An 18505-nucleotide genomic window follows, 5' to 3' on the forward strand; every position below is an offset into this window, starting at 1 on the left:
CGTATAAAATAATCCCTAAGATAGCTACAATATAATTAATAATTACATTGTAGCTATTTTAGGGTTTATATTTATTTTACAGGTATCTTTGTATTTATTTTAACTAGATACAATAGCTATTAAATAGTTATTAACTATTTAATAGCTACCTAGTTAAAATAATTTCAAAATGACCTGTAAAATAAATCCTAACCTAAGTTACCATTACACCTAACACTACACTATCAATAAACTAATTAAATAAACTACAATTATCTAAACTGAAATACAATTAAATAAACTAAACTATATTACAAAAACAAACAAACACTAAATTACAAAAAATAAAAAAAGATTACAAGAATTTTAAGCTAATTACACCTACTCTAAGCCCCCTAATAAAATAAAAAAGCTCCCCAAAATAATAAAATTTCCCTACCCTAAACTAAATTAAAAAAGTAATCAGCTCTATTACCAGCCCTTTAAAGGGGCTTTTGCGGGGCATTGCCCCAAAGTAATCAGTTCTTTTACCTGTAAAAAAAGAACAACCCCCCCCATTACAACCCACCACCCACACACCCCTACTCTAAAACTCACCTGATACCCCCTTAAAAAAACCTAAGTCTAACCCCCAAGTGCTCCTTACCTGTCCTGAAGACCAGCGGAGAAGGTCCTGTTCCAGGCGGTGAAGTCTTCTTCCAAGCGGCAACATCTTCTTCTTCTAGGAACCAGCCGGTGCGGAGCGGAGGAGTTGAAGACCGATGACCGCGGAGCTGAAGACCGTCCACTCTGGAACTGAAGACCGGCGATGCTGGAACTAAAGATCGGCGACGCTGGAACTGAAGACCGGGGCCATGGAGCGTGGAGGATCCTCTTCATACGATCGCCGCCGTACACTGAATAGGAATTCAAGGTACACGATTAAAAATGGCGTCCCTTGAATTACTATTGGCTGATTTGAGCCTTCAAATTCAAATCAGCCAATCGGATGAGAGCTACTTTAATTCTATTGGCTGATTTGAATAGCCAATAGAATAAGAGCTACTGTAATTCTATTGGCTATTCAAATCAGCCAATAGAATTACAGTAGCTCTAATTCTATTGGCTATTCAAATCAGCCAATAGAATTAAAGTAGCTCTCATCCGATTGGCTGATTTGAATTTGAAGGCTCAAATCAGCCAATAGGAATTCAAGGGATGCCATTTTTAATCGCGTACCTTGAAGTCCTATTCAGTGTACGGCGGAGATCGTATGAAGAGGATCCTCCACGCTCCATGGCTCCGATCTTCAGTTCCAGCATCGCCGGTCTTCAGTTTCCAGAGTGGACAGTCTTCAGCTCCGTGGTCATCGGTCTTCAACTCCTCAGCTTCGCGCGGGCTGGTTCCTGGAAGAAGAAGATGTTGCCGCTTGGAAGAAGACTTGGAACAGGACCTTCTCCGCCAGTCTTCAGGACAGGTAAGGAGCACTTGGGGGTTAGACTTAGGTTTTTTTAAGGGGGGATCAGGTGGGTTTTAGAGTAGGGGTATGTGGGTGGTGGGTTGTAATGGGGGGGTTGTTCTTTTTTTACAGGTAAAAGAACTGATTACTTTGGGGCAATGCCCCACAAAAGGCCCTTTTAAGGGCTGGTAATATTGCTGATTACTTTTTTAATTTAGTTTAGGGTAGGGAAATTTTATTATTTTGGGGTACTTTTTTATTTTATTAGGGGGCTTAGATTAGGTGTAATTAGCTTAAAATTGTTGTAATCTTTTTTTATTTTTTGTAATTTAGTGTTTGTTTGTTTTTGTAATATAGTTTAGTGTATTTAATTGTATTTTAGTTTAGATAATTGTAGTTTATTTAATTAATTTATTGATAGTGTAGTGTTAGGTGTAATGGTAACTTAGGTTAGGATTTATTTTACAGGTAATTTTGTAATTATTTTAACTAGGTAGCAATTAAATAGAGTTAAAATAAATACAAAGTTACCTGTAAAATAAATATAAACCCTAAAATAGCTACAATGTAATTATTATCTTAGGGTTTATTTTATAGGTAAGTATTTAGTTTTAAATAGGAATAATTTAGTTAATAATATTAATATTTAGATTTATTTAAATAATAATTAAGTTAGGGGGTGTTAGGGTTAGACTTAGGTTTAGGGGGTAATAAAGTTAATATAGGTGGCGGCGGTGTAGGGGGCTCATATTAGGGGTTAATATATTTAAAATAGGTGGCGGTGGTGTAGGGGGATTAGATTAGGGGTTAAAATATTTAAAATAGGTAGCGGCGGTGTAGGGGGCTCAGATTAGGGGTTAATATAGTTAATATAGGTGGCGGCGGTGTAGGGGGATTAGATTAGGGTTAATATATTTAATGTAGCTGGCGGCGGTGTAGGGGGATCATATTATTGGTTAATATATTTAAAATAGGTGGCGGCGGTGTAGGGGGATCATATTAGGGGTTAATATATTTAAAATAGGTGGCGGCGGTGTAGGGGGATTAGATTAGGGGTTAATACATATAATATAGGTAGCGGCAGTGTAGGGGGATTAGATTAGGGGTTAATACATATAATATAGGTGGCGGTGGTGTAGGGGGATTAGATTATGGGGTAATACATATAATATAGGTGGCGGCGGTGTAGGGGGATTAGATTTGGGGGTAATACATATAATATAGGTGGTGGAGGGGTCCGGGAGTGGCGGTTTAGGGGTTAATACATTTATTGTTCTGGACATCGCTAGTTTGTCCGACTTACGGCACTTTAGCAAATGCCGGCGCCGTATATGTGATAGCTTGCTGTGCGAGGTGAAACTACGGGCGGCGCAAGTTTCCACGCTTGCGCCGAAACCTGCGCCGTATATCGGATTGCGCCCTTGAATCAGAGATCAGCTAGCTGGGGACATCTTGTTTAGACATCTGCTAATATGTAGTACACAGAGTGAGTTGATAATGATAATCTTAAACTTTCTGCTAAAAGGAGTGAGAGAGGTTATGGAAACACTATTTATTGGTATATAACAATGGTTTGAAACAATGCAACAATTTTCCTAGTGATTCTCACTACTTCATCAGCCATAATGTTGTCTTAAAGTTTATAGACTACTTTATTTAATACATTATGTACCCTTTTATAGGAAACACTTTATTTTAACATTACAGCAATAAGTTGCTTAAAGGACCACTCAATGCAGTAGAATTACATAATTAACAAGTACATGATAAAAAGACAATGCAATAGCACTCATTCTGAATTTCAAATAAGTAGTAGATTTGTTCGGACAAATTAATTTTTTTCTCCCATTTTCTGGCCCTCTGTATCATGTGACAGACATCAGCCAATCACAGACTAGTAAAAGTATACCCTGTTAGCTTGTACACATGCTCAGAAGGATCTTTTCCCCCAGAAAGTGTGAATATAAAAAGACTGTGCAGAATTTGATAATGGAAGTAAATGGGAAAGTGTCTTAAAGGGACAGTCAACACTAAAATTGTTAATGTTTAAAAAGATAGATAATGCCTTTACTAACCATTCCCCAGCTTTGCACAACCAACATTGTTATATTAATATACTTTATATAATTTAAACCTCTAAATGTCTGCCTGTTTCTAAGCCACTACAGACAGCCTCTTATCACATGAGTTTTTATTAGCTTTTCATAGCAGAAGACTAGTTCACGTGAGCCATATAGATAACAACATTGTGTTCACCCCAGTGGAGTTATTTTAGAGTCAGCACAACACAGCACTAATTGGCTAAAATGCAAGTCAATAGATAATAAATAAAAAGTCATGTGATCAGGGGGCTGTCAGAAGATGCTTAGATACAAGGTAATCACACAGGTAAAAAGTATATTAATATAACTGGTTTTTATGCAAAACTGGGGAATAGTATTATCTATCTTTTAAAACAATAAAAATCATATTGTAGACTGTCTCTTTAAAACTGCATGTTCTATCTGAATCATGAAAATGTATTTTGGCTTGAGTGCCCCCCCCCTCCAATCTCCTCTAATCCTCTAGCCCCTCTCTGTGCTCATTCACATTTCAGTATTGGCAGTTCTAAGTAATTTTGATGGGTACTAGGTACCCCCAATCATTGTTGAAAACCCCCCAATTCTTATATGTGTGAACAGACATAATTTTGCATGGCACATCTCCTGTGACCCTGCAGGAAAAATAGAGAGGTAAATGGGGAATTGAAAAACAGGAATAAGTAGAAAAAATGTTGACCCACACCTGAACCAAATGCCAACCTTGATTTGTTGCGTTGGTCAAACCTTTGTTAACACCTCCATATTTAAAGGTTTTGACTGCATAATTGTATGACAGCATGGGATTTTATGTATCTATGTGTAGTGTGTGTAGTGTTGTGTGTTTATATAGTTGTATTTATGTGTGTATGTGTAATGTGTGTATATACGTATGTGTAGGTATGTGCACGTGTAGTGTATGGGTATATGTGTTTATGTGTAGTGTGTGTATGTAGTTGTATATATGTGCATATAAATATATATGTGTGTGTGTAGTGTGTGTATAAATGTGTGTATGTGGTTGTATATATGTGTGTAAGTGTAGTGTGTGTGTATATTAGGGTTGCCACCCTGCCGGTATTTTACCGACAGGACCGGTATTTTTAAGGTTCATGTCAATGTAGAAAATAAAGAATAAATATTGAAAGGAAGCCCCTGTCAAAGTGAAACTTCTTCTGAGTGTGATGAATGCTAGTTTATAAACAAATGAGCATTTAAAAGCAGTCCTATCAGCTTCAGTTGTTGATCTATGTTGTTTAATTATTTATGCAAATGTATGTTAATTAGCATGGCCGGTATTTTCTTCCAAGAAAGGTGGCAACCCTAGTGTATATATGTATGTGTGTGTTTGTGTAGTGTGTTTATAAATGTGTGTATGCGTAATCTGTGGGTATGTGGTTGTATACATGTGTAGTGTATGTTTGTGAGTGGTTGTATATATGAGTATGTGTAGTGTGTGTAAAAATGTGTGTATGTGTAGTGTGTGTGTATGTGGTTGAATATATGTGTGTATGTGTATGTGTATTGTGTGTGTATGTGGTTGTATATATGTGTGTATGTGTAGTGTGTTTACATAAATATATCTGTAATTTGTGTGTATATATGTGTGTATGTGTAGTGTGTTTACATAAATATATCTGTAATTTGTGTGTATATATGTGTGTATGTGTAGTGTGTGTATCTGGTTACATATTTGTGTGTATGTGAAGTGTCTATATATGTGTAGTGTGTATATATATATATATATATATATATATATATACATATGTGTGTGTATGTGTAGTGTTAATGAGTAGTATGTGTGTGTATATTTGTGTATGTGCAGGTGGCTAAACATCTCCATCCATCTAAAAGTGGCTTTATTAAAGGGAGTGTGAACATGCTATATTAATAGCACTTTTATTTTTATATATGTAAATATATATATATATATATATATATATATATATATATATATATATATATATATATATATATATATATATATATATTATATACAAATCACTTTTGTAATCTAGAAAATGTCTTGAATCTAGAATACAGGAAATCAGTTTTTTTCTTAGTAGCTATAACTATAAAGGAACAGCAGATCATATTTTTGAGCAATCTAAATATAGATACCATATCAAGCCCTATAGTGAAGAGAATTTTAAATCAAATTAAACTGAAATATGCATTTCTACAAAAGACTGTCACACGTATTGGATTTCCAAAATGGAAGACGTTAGATCCCCAGCACAAGTCTCAGTTTATCAAAAAACTGCTGTGAATTTAAATGTTTAAGTGACATGAGAGCTTTTTAACTACAGATAAAAGACAACTGAGATGGTTGAATTACTTTAAAGTGTTTTTGTTCCTTTTCAAATGAGTAGACTTAGTGGAGTCTCAAAGCTACTTAGAGCTTCATTTGGCTAGCACAAGTAGTTTAAGCTAACACCTCAAGCTGAGCAAGTCAATAAAACCAAAAGACAGGCCTACCTAGGGGGGGGATAATTTGGCATTTAAAATAAGTCTTTGAAGTCACTCAGTATCACTGCTCCAGAGACATTTAAGTGTGCAAATTCAATTAGTTTAGGGTTTTTTGACACCACTTTTGTGTTGTATTAAGATTGTAATCTAAGCAGTCTCTTGATGTAGCCATGCCATTAATATACATGTTGCAGGGATCTGTTCCCCTTAGGATATAAAAGTCTGGAGCAGTAATCTTAGAACCCATCCAGTATCTTACCATCAGGAGAAGCCAGCAGACATGAATCTTTCTTACTTGGTTATAGTGTATCTCTGCAACTTTCTCTGCTCACTTTCTACAACGTGTAAGTAGTACATTATCCTTTGTTTAGCCTTAAAGTGCTGTCTAAAAAGATCTGTTATACAGTAGTCTTGGTGCCTTGCTTATTTTGGTTATTACATCTGAAAAACGTATTTTGTATACTCTGCATTGTGTCTTGTAAGGGGGTTGGTGTTCCTTTAGAATTCAACAGCCAAGAGACTCTCTGTTGCTTGGGTCAATAGAGCATCAGTTATTTAGATTGGTTTTTATACACAGCAATATATCAGCCTAGTGTAATCAGTGTAATTGTCATATTTTTTACAATAGTTTTTAGATATATATAATGTATATACAGTGCTATATTTGTTAAAGAAAAGGTACAGATATGCATTGATAATTGATTGATATATTCTGCTCAGTAACTTTGAGAAAAGCAAAGGGACAACATTATTTACAATGTGTGATGTATTTTGCAGCCTCGTCTTGTGAAAAAGTATTTACATGATCATTACAAATATTACCTTTTTTGAGATGGGAGAGTTGGGGGTACTCAGTATCGGTGAGTACCCCCACAAAAAAGCCCTGTATATATGTATATTTACACACACACAGATATATATATATATATATATATATATATATACATACACACACGCACATATATATATATATATATATATATATATATATATATACACACACATTACATTGCTAACATGGTATATTTTTTACAGATGGTAACGTGATCAATAGGCCAAACGACAGGAGGAATTTATTTGCAGAAAGAGGTTGCTGTAAAAGACAAAGTAATTTTGTTTACATTGGACAAGGTAAAAAACTTTGTGTGCATTAACCCTTTAGTTTTCAAAATATTTGTTATAGAAAATACTCTTCTATTAAAAGTAAACTTTTTTCTACTTATGACAAATATTTTTTTCATGCATTATTTTAAGAGTAAAATTGTGACAAACAATATGTAATGCTTATCAAAGGAAAATACATTTTTTTCATTTTACACATAAACAAGGACATTGTAAAATGTTTTTTTTTTTTTGTGAAACTGAGTTTCCTTGACATTTTTTTAAATGTTTTTATCCTTGTGAGGCGTGTCACTGTCCACCGGTAAAAAATGTGGGTGTTTAAATGTTCTGTTTATCAGCCAATTAGCAATCAGTCATTGAAAACAAAGTGCACTCAAGCACACATTTCCTGTTAGCTTCAAAGTTAAAACAACCAGTTTTAACTGTTTTCCAATAAATATATATATATTATTTTTTTACATGTTTAAAGTGCTCTTCATGTTCATGGTAGTCTTTAGCCTTCATTTAATTACCAAATTAACTGAGGTAATATTGTAAAACATAACACAGTGAAGTATGTAATTATGATCCATCAATGAATTTACTGAGTGCTGACATGTTATTTTACAGATATTTCTGGTAGTCCAGTAAGTGTGGATGTTGGTCTGTGCAGATCTCATTGTGGTATTCCCCAAAGGATAAATCCTTACAATCATGGTTTGCCTGCTGTCTCTATGCATTCCTCAATGCTGGAATTTCTGAAGAATAAGAAGGTCAGTATTTTAAAATACTCTGTCAGTATGAACATTTTCCATTCATGCATTGCACTATATTTTGCTATATATTGCTGGAACGTTTACTTAATCAATTGGTGAACTTTAAATTGTTTTAAATTAGATTTTCTCCCGGCCAATTTTGTGTTCAGAACCTGGGTTCTGCTTGCTTATTGGTGGCTAAATGTAGCCACCAATAAGCTAGTGCTATCCAGGGTGCTGAACCTAAAATGGTCTGGCTCCTAAGCTTTACATTCCTGCTTTTTAAATAAAGATAGCTAGAGAACGAAGAAAATTTGATAGAAGTAGTACATTAGAAAGTTGCTTAAAATTGCATGCTCTGTTTGAATCATGAAAGAAAACAACTGGTTTAGTATCCCTTTAAGTTAATCACCATCCAAAATTTTACTGATAAATTATATATTTTTTTACAGGTGCGCGAAAGGGTTCCAGATACCCCTCTTCCATCTGGTTCAGAGCCATCTTGCCCTGTGGAATTTAGCTGCCAACCAACCAAAGTTGGATTAGAGAGAGTGCTATTATATCAAGGGATTCAAGAAGTGGAAGTGATAGAGGATTGTCAATGCAACCCTATCCCAGAAGAATGCATTAGAATGCCATTTCTAAAAACATTCTTTCCGGACACCCCCTTTGAATCAACATTAGATGTTGGCAAGTGTTCCAGTCCTACGGCTTTCACAGGTATTCTACAATCTAGAAAACGTAACATACCCCAATAATTTTGCTAATTAGTTAAAATTCAAGTTTTAAAATATTTATTTATTTTAAATTGTATTTAGGATTTTGTTTAAATTCATCACTCCATTACTGATATAATTTAATATTATGATTATATAAACAAAAATGACTTCAGTGTCCCAAAAATATTTTCTATCAATGGATTGCAAGGATGACGAAATAAGATTAATACGTATTTTTATGAATAATACAGCAGTGAATATATTATGCAACTTACTAGGAATAATACAACAGTGAGTATAGATCTTTTGGGTTTTATTTGTAGGAAAAATCTATATTTACTCATCTATAAAAAATGTAATTACCAATGTCGTGAAACTATTCCTAAACTTACAAAATAACTAATCTGAGACATGGGTGGACCGTGGAAACATTCTTTCAGATGAGGAACTCTCAAATCTTTTTGAGGTTATATTGGTAGAGAATGTCTCACTATTTTATTGTGTGCCACATGTTATTACATTAATGCTAGTATTTAGTGAGTTAGTTATTGTCATATTTAAACTGACTATGCAGTCTAGCTGGCCATATTATTTCTAGTGAGGGATCAATACCACCCTCTATTTCTCATTTTAAAATAAATGTTCAGTTGGAAAAGCAACAATTAAACATGTTAAATTATTTTTCCTGGGAAAAAAAAGTTACATTTTTATTTCAAATGTTTCATTGAACACCTGATAGCTTGAGGACCACGTGTCAACTAATTTGAAAAAAAGGAGAGTATTTTCAAATACATCTAAATTTGTTTAAAAGCCTTAAGACAAATTTAGATGTAACCTTGAGCTCTTTATTTGAAAATATGTTTAGATATAGGTCTGGAGTCCTTCCTTGAATGTGGGATTCCTTGCTGTTCAGGACTCTAGACCTAGATCTAAGCCTATGGGGATATTTGCTCCTCCTTCTTGTAGTCCATGATCTTTAAAGACTTCCTTACACATAATAATCATATGTGCAAAGTCACAGTAGATATCATTATGTTGACTGCACCTCCTTGTGTGTTTCATTCATTCTAAATTGTGTTCTCTTATACTTCATACAATTACTTTCATAAAGTATATTCCCTCTATTACATATTTTTATCCTACCAGTAATTTATTACTAATACATAGCAGTCAGGACAATATTAAGGGGCCCCAGCCTTCATGTTGTCCTTTGTTGTTCCACATTTTTTCTCAATGCCGCCTGTGCAGATTGTGTTGCCAAATTTATTCAATTTTGATAAGCATGGTGATATCAATCATGCAATTTTACATTAATGTTGCTTAAAGTAAAAAAAAAAGTTATACTGCACACATGGTTTCCTCAATTTCAGAGATGTGTAAATAATTGGCAAATAAGTTTACTTAGTTTTGGGGGCATCTAAAGTCTTTTACTAAACATTCTACATAATATAAACATGTATCACATCTCTCCTATAGCAGTGGGTTAAATATTAGCAAATTTTAATCTTTTTGGTTAAACCCTAAATGTATTCAAATCTAATATGCTGGATACTATATATAAAGTTATTAAAGACTAACACTTAAATCTATTGTATAACTAATTTATTAATTGGATCAACAGATTATACTAATTGTAACATCAATTTATGAATTTAGATTCATGAGTTTTATTTATGTTTTCACAGGTTTTCATTGCTCACCAACAAAATTTGACACTGTGGTTGTTGGAACTCCAAATGGAGCTGAAGTTGTGCAAACAGTGGAAAATTGTGAAATGAAAGAAAATTGTTATAGAGTTAGTTATCTTGAGTATTACTATGAAGTAATCTACAATTCAAACGGTGTTAAGGAAGAAAGACTTAAGGTAAATACACTCACTGTAACCTAGTGTAAATCAAAATCAGGATAATGATAGAGGACTAAAGAATAAATTAATTTATAGCTCAGTAACGAAAACAGTTTTCTGGTTATTGAAGTCCAGTTTATAAAAAAGCAGCCCAATAGCAAGATAATCTTCTTATATGTTTGTTTTGTAATTAAAATATTGATTTGTTTTTTTAATAGTGTTTTTCCCTCCATTTGGTATTGATATACAATTGTAACTATGGGAAGAGAATTCCATTTAAATTCATTCAAATAATTGACTGACACTTCATACATAGCAAAAAGAAGACTCATTTTAAGATGCCATTACTAAGTGATGAGTTATGGAATGCTATGTTTAATTAAACAAATACATGAAATTCAAATGGGAAATTTGCACAATGTAGATGAGTTTGCCTAAAAAGAGAGATCTCTTAAAGGACAACTAAACACAAGTGAATAGCATAATCAGTAAATGCATAATGAAAAAACAATGCAAAAGCACTTAGTTTGAATTTCAAATGATTAGGAAATTTATTTTTGGCAATGTGACAGCCATAAGCCAATCACAAAATTCATATTCTGTGAATATTGTACTAGATTAGTAGGATAATGGATGTGAATTGGAAAGTTGTTAAAAATTGTGTGCTCTATCTGAATAATGAAAGTTTGATTTTGACTTGAGGGTCTCTTTAATTTGATGTCATAGCAGGATTATATAGTAAATAAGGTTATTCATATTTATCCTGTTGATGGAGGCAAATGGATACAAATATACATCATGGAAAGATAGATAGATAATCTGATTGTGCCTCCCTCTAATTATTTTTTTCTGATCCTGTTAGCTGTGTGTAAAAAGACAAAGTGGGGAAGCAAATTATTTCACATGCAAACTAGTTTCTCTTAAAGCAGATGGCTTTTGTGAGTTTGATTCTGAACTGGGAAGGATTTGGGATGTCATTTAAAATCCTTTGTTTTGTAAATTTTGCAGGAAATTGATGTAGGAAGGTGCTTAGGAGCTTGTTCTTCAGGAAATCACTGTCTACTCAGGTAAGCACAGCTGTTTCTAACACTCCTAGAATGTCTGATTTCCTTTTTTTTTAATTGGTGAGAGTAAAAACCTTATATCCTAGCTCACCTGGTGCTAATATTTGTAGTAAGGGAATAGAATAGTTTGAAAGTAAAAATATTCTGATTACAAAATTGTCTCAAAATGGGCCAAGCTATTCAGGATAGCATTAAACTCCAAATGAAAATATTTATTATGTATAGTTATTATACTATGCAATGTACTTTAATTATTTATGTCAAACATGTTTCATGTAATTTGTCTCTGAAAATTGGCTTAAGTACATCAAACACTCTATACACCAATTGCTTGATCAGTTCAGGATCTAATCTTTTTATCTGACTGGCCATATCAGTAAATTTCCCTGTACTGCTCTTATACAATCAATTTTGCTACCAAAAGTTTAAAATGCTTTTGAGAATATTTATTTTGTACACAAATAATTTGCAATGCAGTACTTAGCTGTGGATTCATACTTTTATGCATATATAAAAAAAACAATTTAATGTCCCTTAAATCAGCTTCTAAAATATTTAATGGCCAGTGAGAACTTATGATTTTTTTTTTCTTAACAATTGTACGATATGTAACAGGTCAATTTCAGAAAATTAATATTGCTTTCTTTTTTTGTTTTTTAATTTATAGGGACTCCCGCAATAGGGATCACTGTTTGGTTTGGGCAGAAGGTTCAGGCAATGGATGTGTCCCAGAGGAATATGAGACGCACACTTTCCGGAGCAGGAATGGACATATACGCTCTGTGTTTGCTATCAAGATGTGCAAATGTCAGTCATAAAAAAGCAAACTGGATAGACAAATTTCTATTTGGACCTGTGACTTTCTACCAATTGAGTCTCTAAATGCAATATAAAATCCACTCATTTAGCACTGGATTATTGGTGTTAAGACATCTGGTGTCATCCAGTATATTGTCATCTATTTTCCGATTTTTTTGGATAGATAGTCATAAAAATTTTACTTTGCACTACAAAGAGTAGCAATACCCCAGTATTGGCTATGGTTTAATGTACATACAGAGTTTTTAACACATTATAAGATTGTGGTACATATGTCAAAAAATAGCACCAAATGTAACTTTGAAAAAGGGAAGATTTTTCTGACTAGTGCTATAAGTCTACAATTTTAGGTCAATCAGACATAAAAATCTTTTTTTTTTTTTCTTTTTAAAGAAAATCTCTCATTGGGATTTATATGCTACGTTTCTGCTCAGAAGAACTAAACTCCTTGTAAAATGGAGCTTTCTAGGAACAGAATTTTGCTTTATAGTATTTAAATATACTACACTGAACTCAAACTTTTACTTTGATTCAGTTTGTTACTAACTGTGCTTCTATTCAAAGTACTGTCACAAAGTAAAATGTGCACAGTACACACAAATCTAGAAGTATTTCAAGCGCTTTTATAAAATTTTGGAAACACTGTATTGGTGCTTTTAATTGTCCTGTTCTTGAAGAACATTTGATCAATTCCTAAGAAATATTTTTGTTCATTTTTATTTTGAAAATATGAAATTTATATTTTCCTAACAAAAGTAGGGGTTGTAAATTTGTATATGAAATTGTATTTTGTTTTACGAAGAGATTACTGCAGTTACTGAAATATTTATATTGAATTTAGTGTTTGTAGTGTAAATATTTGTACATAAAATGTATATAAAATGTCTAAATATTTTGTAAAAACAAAGCAATTTTACTTTGTATATTAAAATCATTAAAACTGGATAAAAAAATGAGACTATTGTATTTTTATTTATTTTTTTGGAAATAAGTGTCAAATACACTTATCTGTTTGACCACTGTTACTAATAAACAAAAAAAATATAAATTTTAATATACATATAATTTGGTTTCCTGTGATAATGAGGTATAAAATTTTTGTATTGTATTTGGAGTCGTCGTAAGGTTTCCTGTCTGCTCTCTTCCCACAAATATCATTGCCACATTACTATTTACTAGAGCAAACTATTTAAAATAAATATGCCCATAACATATTTAGCTAAAACTGTCTTGAAAATGTATCTTTTTATTGATAGTAAAATTACCCTACAGATTATTTGCTTGGCTACTTTCACTGCTAAAAAATAATTAACCAAAAATGTTCTTATGCATTTAATATATATTTTTTCGATATTGACTATGTACTTTGAAGATTAAATATTTCTGAATGTAGTTTTTCTCCATTCTTCTTCCACAAATAAGTATCATGTTACTAGAGCACAATAGGGTAAATTAATATCTAAATATATCTATGGGCGAGTCCCTCATTTTACCATAATAGAAAACAAGGTTAAATAATATTATACAATGGTGAACCTATCTACAAGCCTATTGGACAAAAGGGAAGAGTTCCTAGCTATATGAGAACCATAGATAGCTTAGGAGAACTCAAGAGCTTGGCCCCATACTCTATATCACTCTAACTAATAATACCTCACAATAAGAATTAAGGGGCTGGAGAACTGGAACTCACCGCCTGGGGTAAGGAGGATCATTATTTTATTCTCTCAATGGTGGTAGCAATTAGACGAGGAACTTACTCCCCCTAGCTGCTGATGACTACACATAAATGGCTCTTACTATTGCCTCACCTATGTGTTCAGCTAGCTCCCAGTAATGCATTGCTGCTCCTTCACAGCAAATATGATAACAGAAGTCAATTGAAAAGCTGTTTAAAATTATATACTCTATCGCAGTGTTTCTCAACCACGGTCATCAGGGTCCCTCAACAGACCAGGTTTTAATTATAGCTGAACCAGTGCACAGGTGAAGTAATCAGTAACACCATGGATACTAACCTGCTCTCAACCATCAGCTGATTATTTCACCAGTGAACTGGTTTAGCTATAATAAAAACCTGGCGTGTTGGGGGTACTTGAGGACTGCGGTTGAAAAACAATGCTCTATATCAGAAGCATGAAAGATGTCCCTTTAACCCCAGGAAGACAAAGTATCTAAACAGAACAAAGACTCTGTGTCTTACTACTCTCATTTTATATATGCACATATGAACTATGTGTCGATGGAAATGCTGGTGTAGTGTCGAAATCTGTGACCTGATGGAATGTGCGACCATCACGTCACCACATTCCTGGTGGTCAACCAGTCACGTGTGCACTCAGGAATTTGGTGACGTTACGGTCGCACATTCCGTCGGGTCGCAGATTTCGAAACTACACTAGCATACATACAAAAGGACATTAGGCAGTAGTACACAAATAGTTTTTACTTTTTATGCTATTTCTATGTAAATAAGTTAAAATCAATAAAAAACTATAAAATATAAAATATATATCTCTGGGCTTTCTCTATGATTCTCTTTAGTAGATTGTGATACCTTTCTCTGGTGATTCAGATAGAGCATGGGATTTTAAACAACTTTCCAATTTACTTCTATTATCTAATTAGTTTTGTTCGCTTGATATCCTTTGTTGAAAAGGATACATTGTTAGGCTCAGGACCTGCTGATTGGTGGCTGCACATATTTGTGTCATGTTATTGGCTCACCCACTGCATTTAGCTAGTTCTCAGTAATGCATTGCTGCTTCTTCTTCAACAAAGGATACCAAGAGAATGAAGCAAATAAGATTATAGAAGTAAATTGTAAAGCTGTTTAAAATTGTATTGTGTATCTCAATCATGAAAGAACATTTTGTGTTTAATGTCTCTTTAAGATTCTCTAAGAAATCTCCCCAGTATTATGAAGCCCCTAGAAAAATGATCTAATTGCAATTTCCTTTAAGACTGTTTGTCTCAATAAGGAGTGTGCCCTGCCGAAGTTTGTGAAGCAGAGGTATAAATGTCACAATACAGCTGAAAACAAATCTTAATCTAAAAATCATATGAAACAAATTACACATTTATTGCTAATTTTGGCCCCACTCCCATCCAATAGAGTTTGCAGAATGATTCCAATCCATTAGTAGTGCTGGCAGTAGAATTACTTGAAGGCACAATAATCTATTTTTTAATTTGTTGTGTCCATGGGTCTAATTCTTTGAAGGTTTCTGGGCTTGCAACATTCTCAAATAAATCTTGCTGGTATTATGAAACCCCAGTTTTTACCTTGATAACAGTGTGTCTCGTAAACGGGTGTTCCCTGCCCTTATGTATGGGAAGCAGACACATATATTACAATACGGTAAAAACAGCAAATACATGCTAGACGTAGTTACTTATTCAAACCAAAGATTAGCCTTAGAATAATATGTAGATGTATATTTTACAATTATATTAGTTGTTTAAATATTGAAAATAAGTGTAAAGGTTTAGTTTCTATATAGAACTTTAGCTTCTATAAAGTGATATATATATAAATATATATATATATAATCATTACAAAGCTGTTGCTAGCAAAATTTGGATTTTTGTGATCTCAGAGCAGCCCTGGGATATACACCCTCAAAAGCCTCTTAGATTCCCTAGTCTGCTGTGTCTAGTAAAAATATCAATGGAGATGAAGGGCTGAGTCCATTATAAGTTTGAATCCAGTAGTTTATTGGATTAGAGCCAAAAAGGTAAAGTGCTGTGCTCCCTACAGACTGATGCGTTTCGCGCATTCGCACATGCGCTGATCTCAGAGCAGCCCTGGGATAGACACCCTCAAAAGCCTCTTAGATTCCCTAGCCTGCTGTGTCTAGTAAAAGGCAAGATGCACTAGGGGCAGCCTGAGGAAGATTGCACAAACACGTTTAAAGAGAACAAAACTAATGACAGAAGCTGAAGTTAGCATTTCTTCTTTTAGGCAACATGTTTGGGGAGATCTCGGACAGACAGTGCCAGGCAATCTGCAATATGTCCTGTCATAATACCGGAGTTAGAAATGAGCCCTCAATTCGCAATGCGCATGTGCAAAATGCCACTTATGAGCATTTATTGCTGTGCAGAAAACTAAGCCCAGAACCATATCCAGTGGAAATAGTGACGTCACAAGTAGGAGGGATAAAGCGCCATTTCAAAATGGCCAGTACTTCAAAACAATATCCTTTTTCCCTACACAGAGAAAAAAAAACTCCTTGGGATATTGTTAGTCTGTATAATTACTGAGCAAGGATTACATATTTGTAGTGTTGACTGTCCCTTTAATGGTTTAGATAAAGCTTGTAATTTAAAACAGTTTTCTAATTAACTTATATTATCAAGTTTGCTTTGTTCTCTTGGTGTTTAGAGTAAACCTAGGTAGGCTGATAGGAGCCCAGGAGTGTGCATGTTTCTTTAGCAGTCTATGGAAGCAATGTATAACAAGGCTATTAACAATGTTGCGCACACCGCTGCCAGATCGCTAAAGACACATGCACACTCCTGAGCTCACCTAGATTTACCTATAGCAGTCTATATGACTTGCAGATGTTAGCTCTCCCTAGCCTATCATTCACATGATAACAACTAACTGTAGACTTGTAATGTGAGCACAAACATAGAGGAACTATTGATCATGCTCAATTGATATTAAAGGGACATGAAACCCAAATGTTTTATTTCATGATTTAGAAAGAGCATGCAATTTTAAGCAACTTTCTAATTTACTTATATCATCTAATTCTCTTAATATAATTGGTTGAAAAGCATATCTAAATAGGCTCAGTAGCTGCTGATTGGTGGCTGCACATAGATGCCTCATATGATTGGTTCAACCATGTGTATTGTTATTTCTTCAACAAAGGATACCTAAAGAATGAAGCAAATTATATGCTAGAAGTAAATTGGAATGTTGTTTAAAATTGTATTCTCAATCTAAATGATGAAAGAAAAATGTTGGGTTTTGTGTCCCTTTAACACACAATAGTGCTAATATTTTTACTCTCAACTTTATGAACTAGGTCTTTATAGAGAATTTTATTTTGGGTTTAATGTTTCTTAATGGTAAATCATATTGTTTACTATAATATGAACCATTACACCAGTGGAAAATCTATGATCTACTAGGAGGGGTGCTATTTAACCCAGTCCTCACGTGTTAACAGACATACATTGTCTAGGCTCTCTCTTTTCACATGTCTTTTGTTTTACACAGGATAAGGAAATAAGTGATTGTGAGAAGGGGAATTTACATAACAAAGTGGGAGTAAGTTGTAGAAAATTATTACCCCCCCCCCCCCACACACACATACACACATTAGTTTCACCCTTATCTAACTATGTAGCACCCTTTTGTAGCAGCCACAAATTAACATTCTATTTTGTACAAGTAACTGCTACCGTGATCCTATACAAATTATAATAAGTGCTAAACTTATGTGTATGAGGGACTACATTCAATTTAGTGACTCTACTTAAAGAGACATGATACTTTTTTTCTGTAAATGTCTAAAAAATATATTACATTTTTCCCCCTTTTTTTAAATGGACGTTGTGTTAAATAAACCAGCTTTTTCTGAGGGAATTGACCCTCTCATACAGAAAACAGTAAATACACTGTTTTAACAAATCTTGCATCATTGTCCTGTAATTTAACTCTGTAAAATCTGTCCCCCCCCTAAGTTTCCTTGAGAAATGGATGTATATATTCCAGATTTGACCCTGCGACATTCTATACAGTGATGAATATACTAGCTCATATGGAAGGATACAGAGTCCAATAATTATTATATATATTTTTCAATGTGTCTGTTTATATGTTTTTCCAGTTATCTTGTGGGAATGAAACATTAGGAGTTTATTCTGAATTTAATTAAGAGACAAATGAAAAACAAGACTTTGGTATGTTTTGTGTATTTCCAAATAGAATGTTATCCAACAAATTAATTTTGTACCTATATTGTAAATTAGTAGACCAGCTTTTAGACATATAGACTAATTGCACATTGCAAATTTAGCTAAGAAGTATTATTTAAAGGGATATGAAACCCATTTTTTTTTCATATTTCAGATAGAGCATGCCATTTTAAGAAACTTTCTAAATTACTTATATTTTTTCTTTGTTCTCTTGTTATCTTTATTTGAAAAGCAGGAATGTAATGCTTAGGATCCAGCCCATTTTGTTTCAGCACCCTGGGTAGCGCTTGCTTACATGAATCA

General features: G+C 33.6%; 1 protein-coding gene across 1 annotated transcript in view; it reads left to right on the plus strand.

Moving 5' to 3' along the window:
* The window catches only part of LOC128647291 (uncharacterized), a 31690-nt gene extending 19423 nt beyond the window's left edge, over window positions 1-12267 (plus strand). The window contains exons 3-8 of the mRNA XM_053700084.1: window positions 7000-7095; window positions 7696-7838; window positions 8273-8540; window positions 10225-10403; window positions 11394-11452; window positions 12117-12267. Of these exons, the coding sequence (XP_053556059.1) occupies window positions 7000-7095; window positions 7696-7838; window positions 8273-8540; window positions 10225-10403; window positions 11394-11452; window positions 12117-12267 (896 nt within the window). The remainder of the gene's footprint in view (window positions 1-6999; window positions 7096-7695; window positions 7839-8272; window positions 8541-10224; window positions 10404-11393; window positions 11453-12116) is intronic.
* Window positions 12268-18505: the final 6238 nt, after the last annotated feature.

Source organism: Bombina bombina, chromosome 2 (assembly GCF_027579735.1).
Source record: "Bombina bombina isolate aBomBom1 chromosome 2, aBomBom1.pri, whole genome shotgun sequence".
Taxonomy (NCBI): domain Eukaryota; kingdom Metazoa; phylum Chordata; class Amphibia; order Anura; family Bombinatoridae; genus Bombina; species Bombina bombina.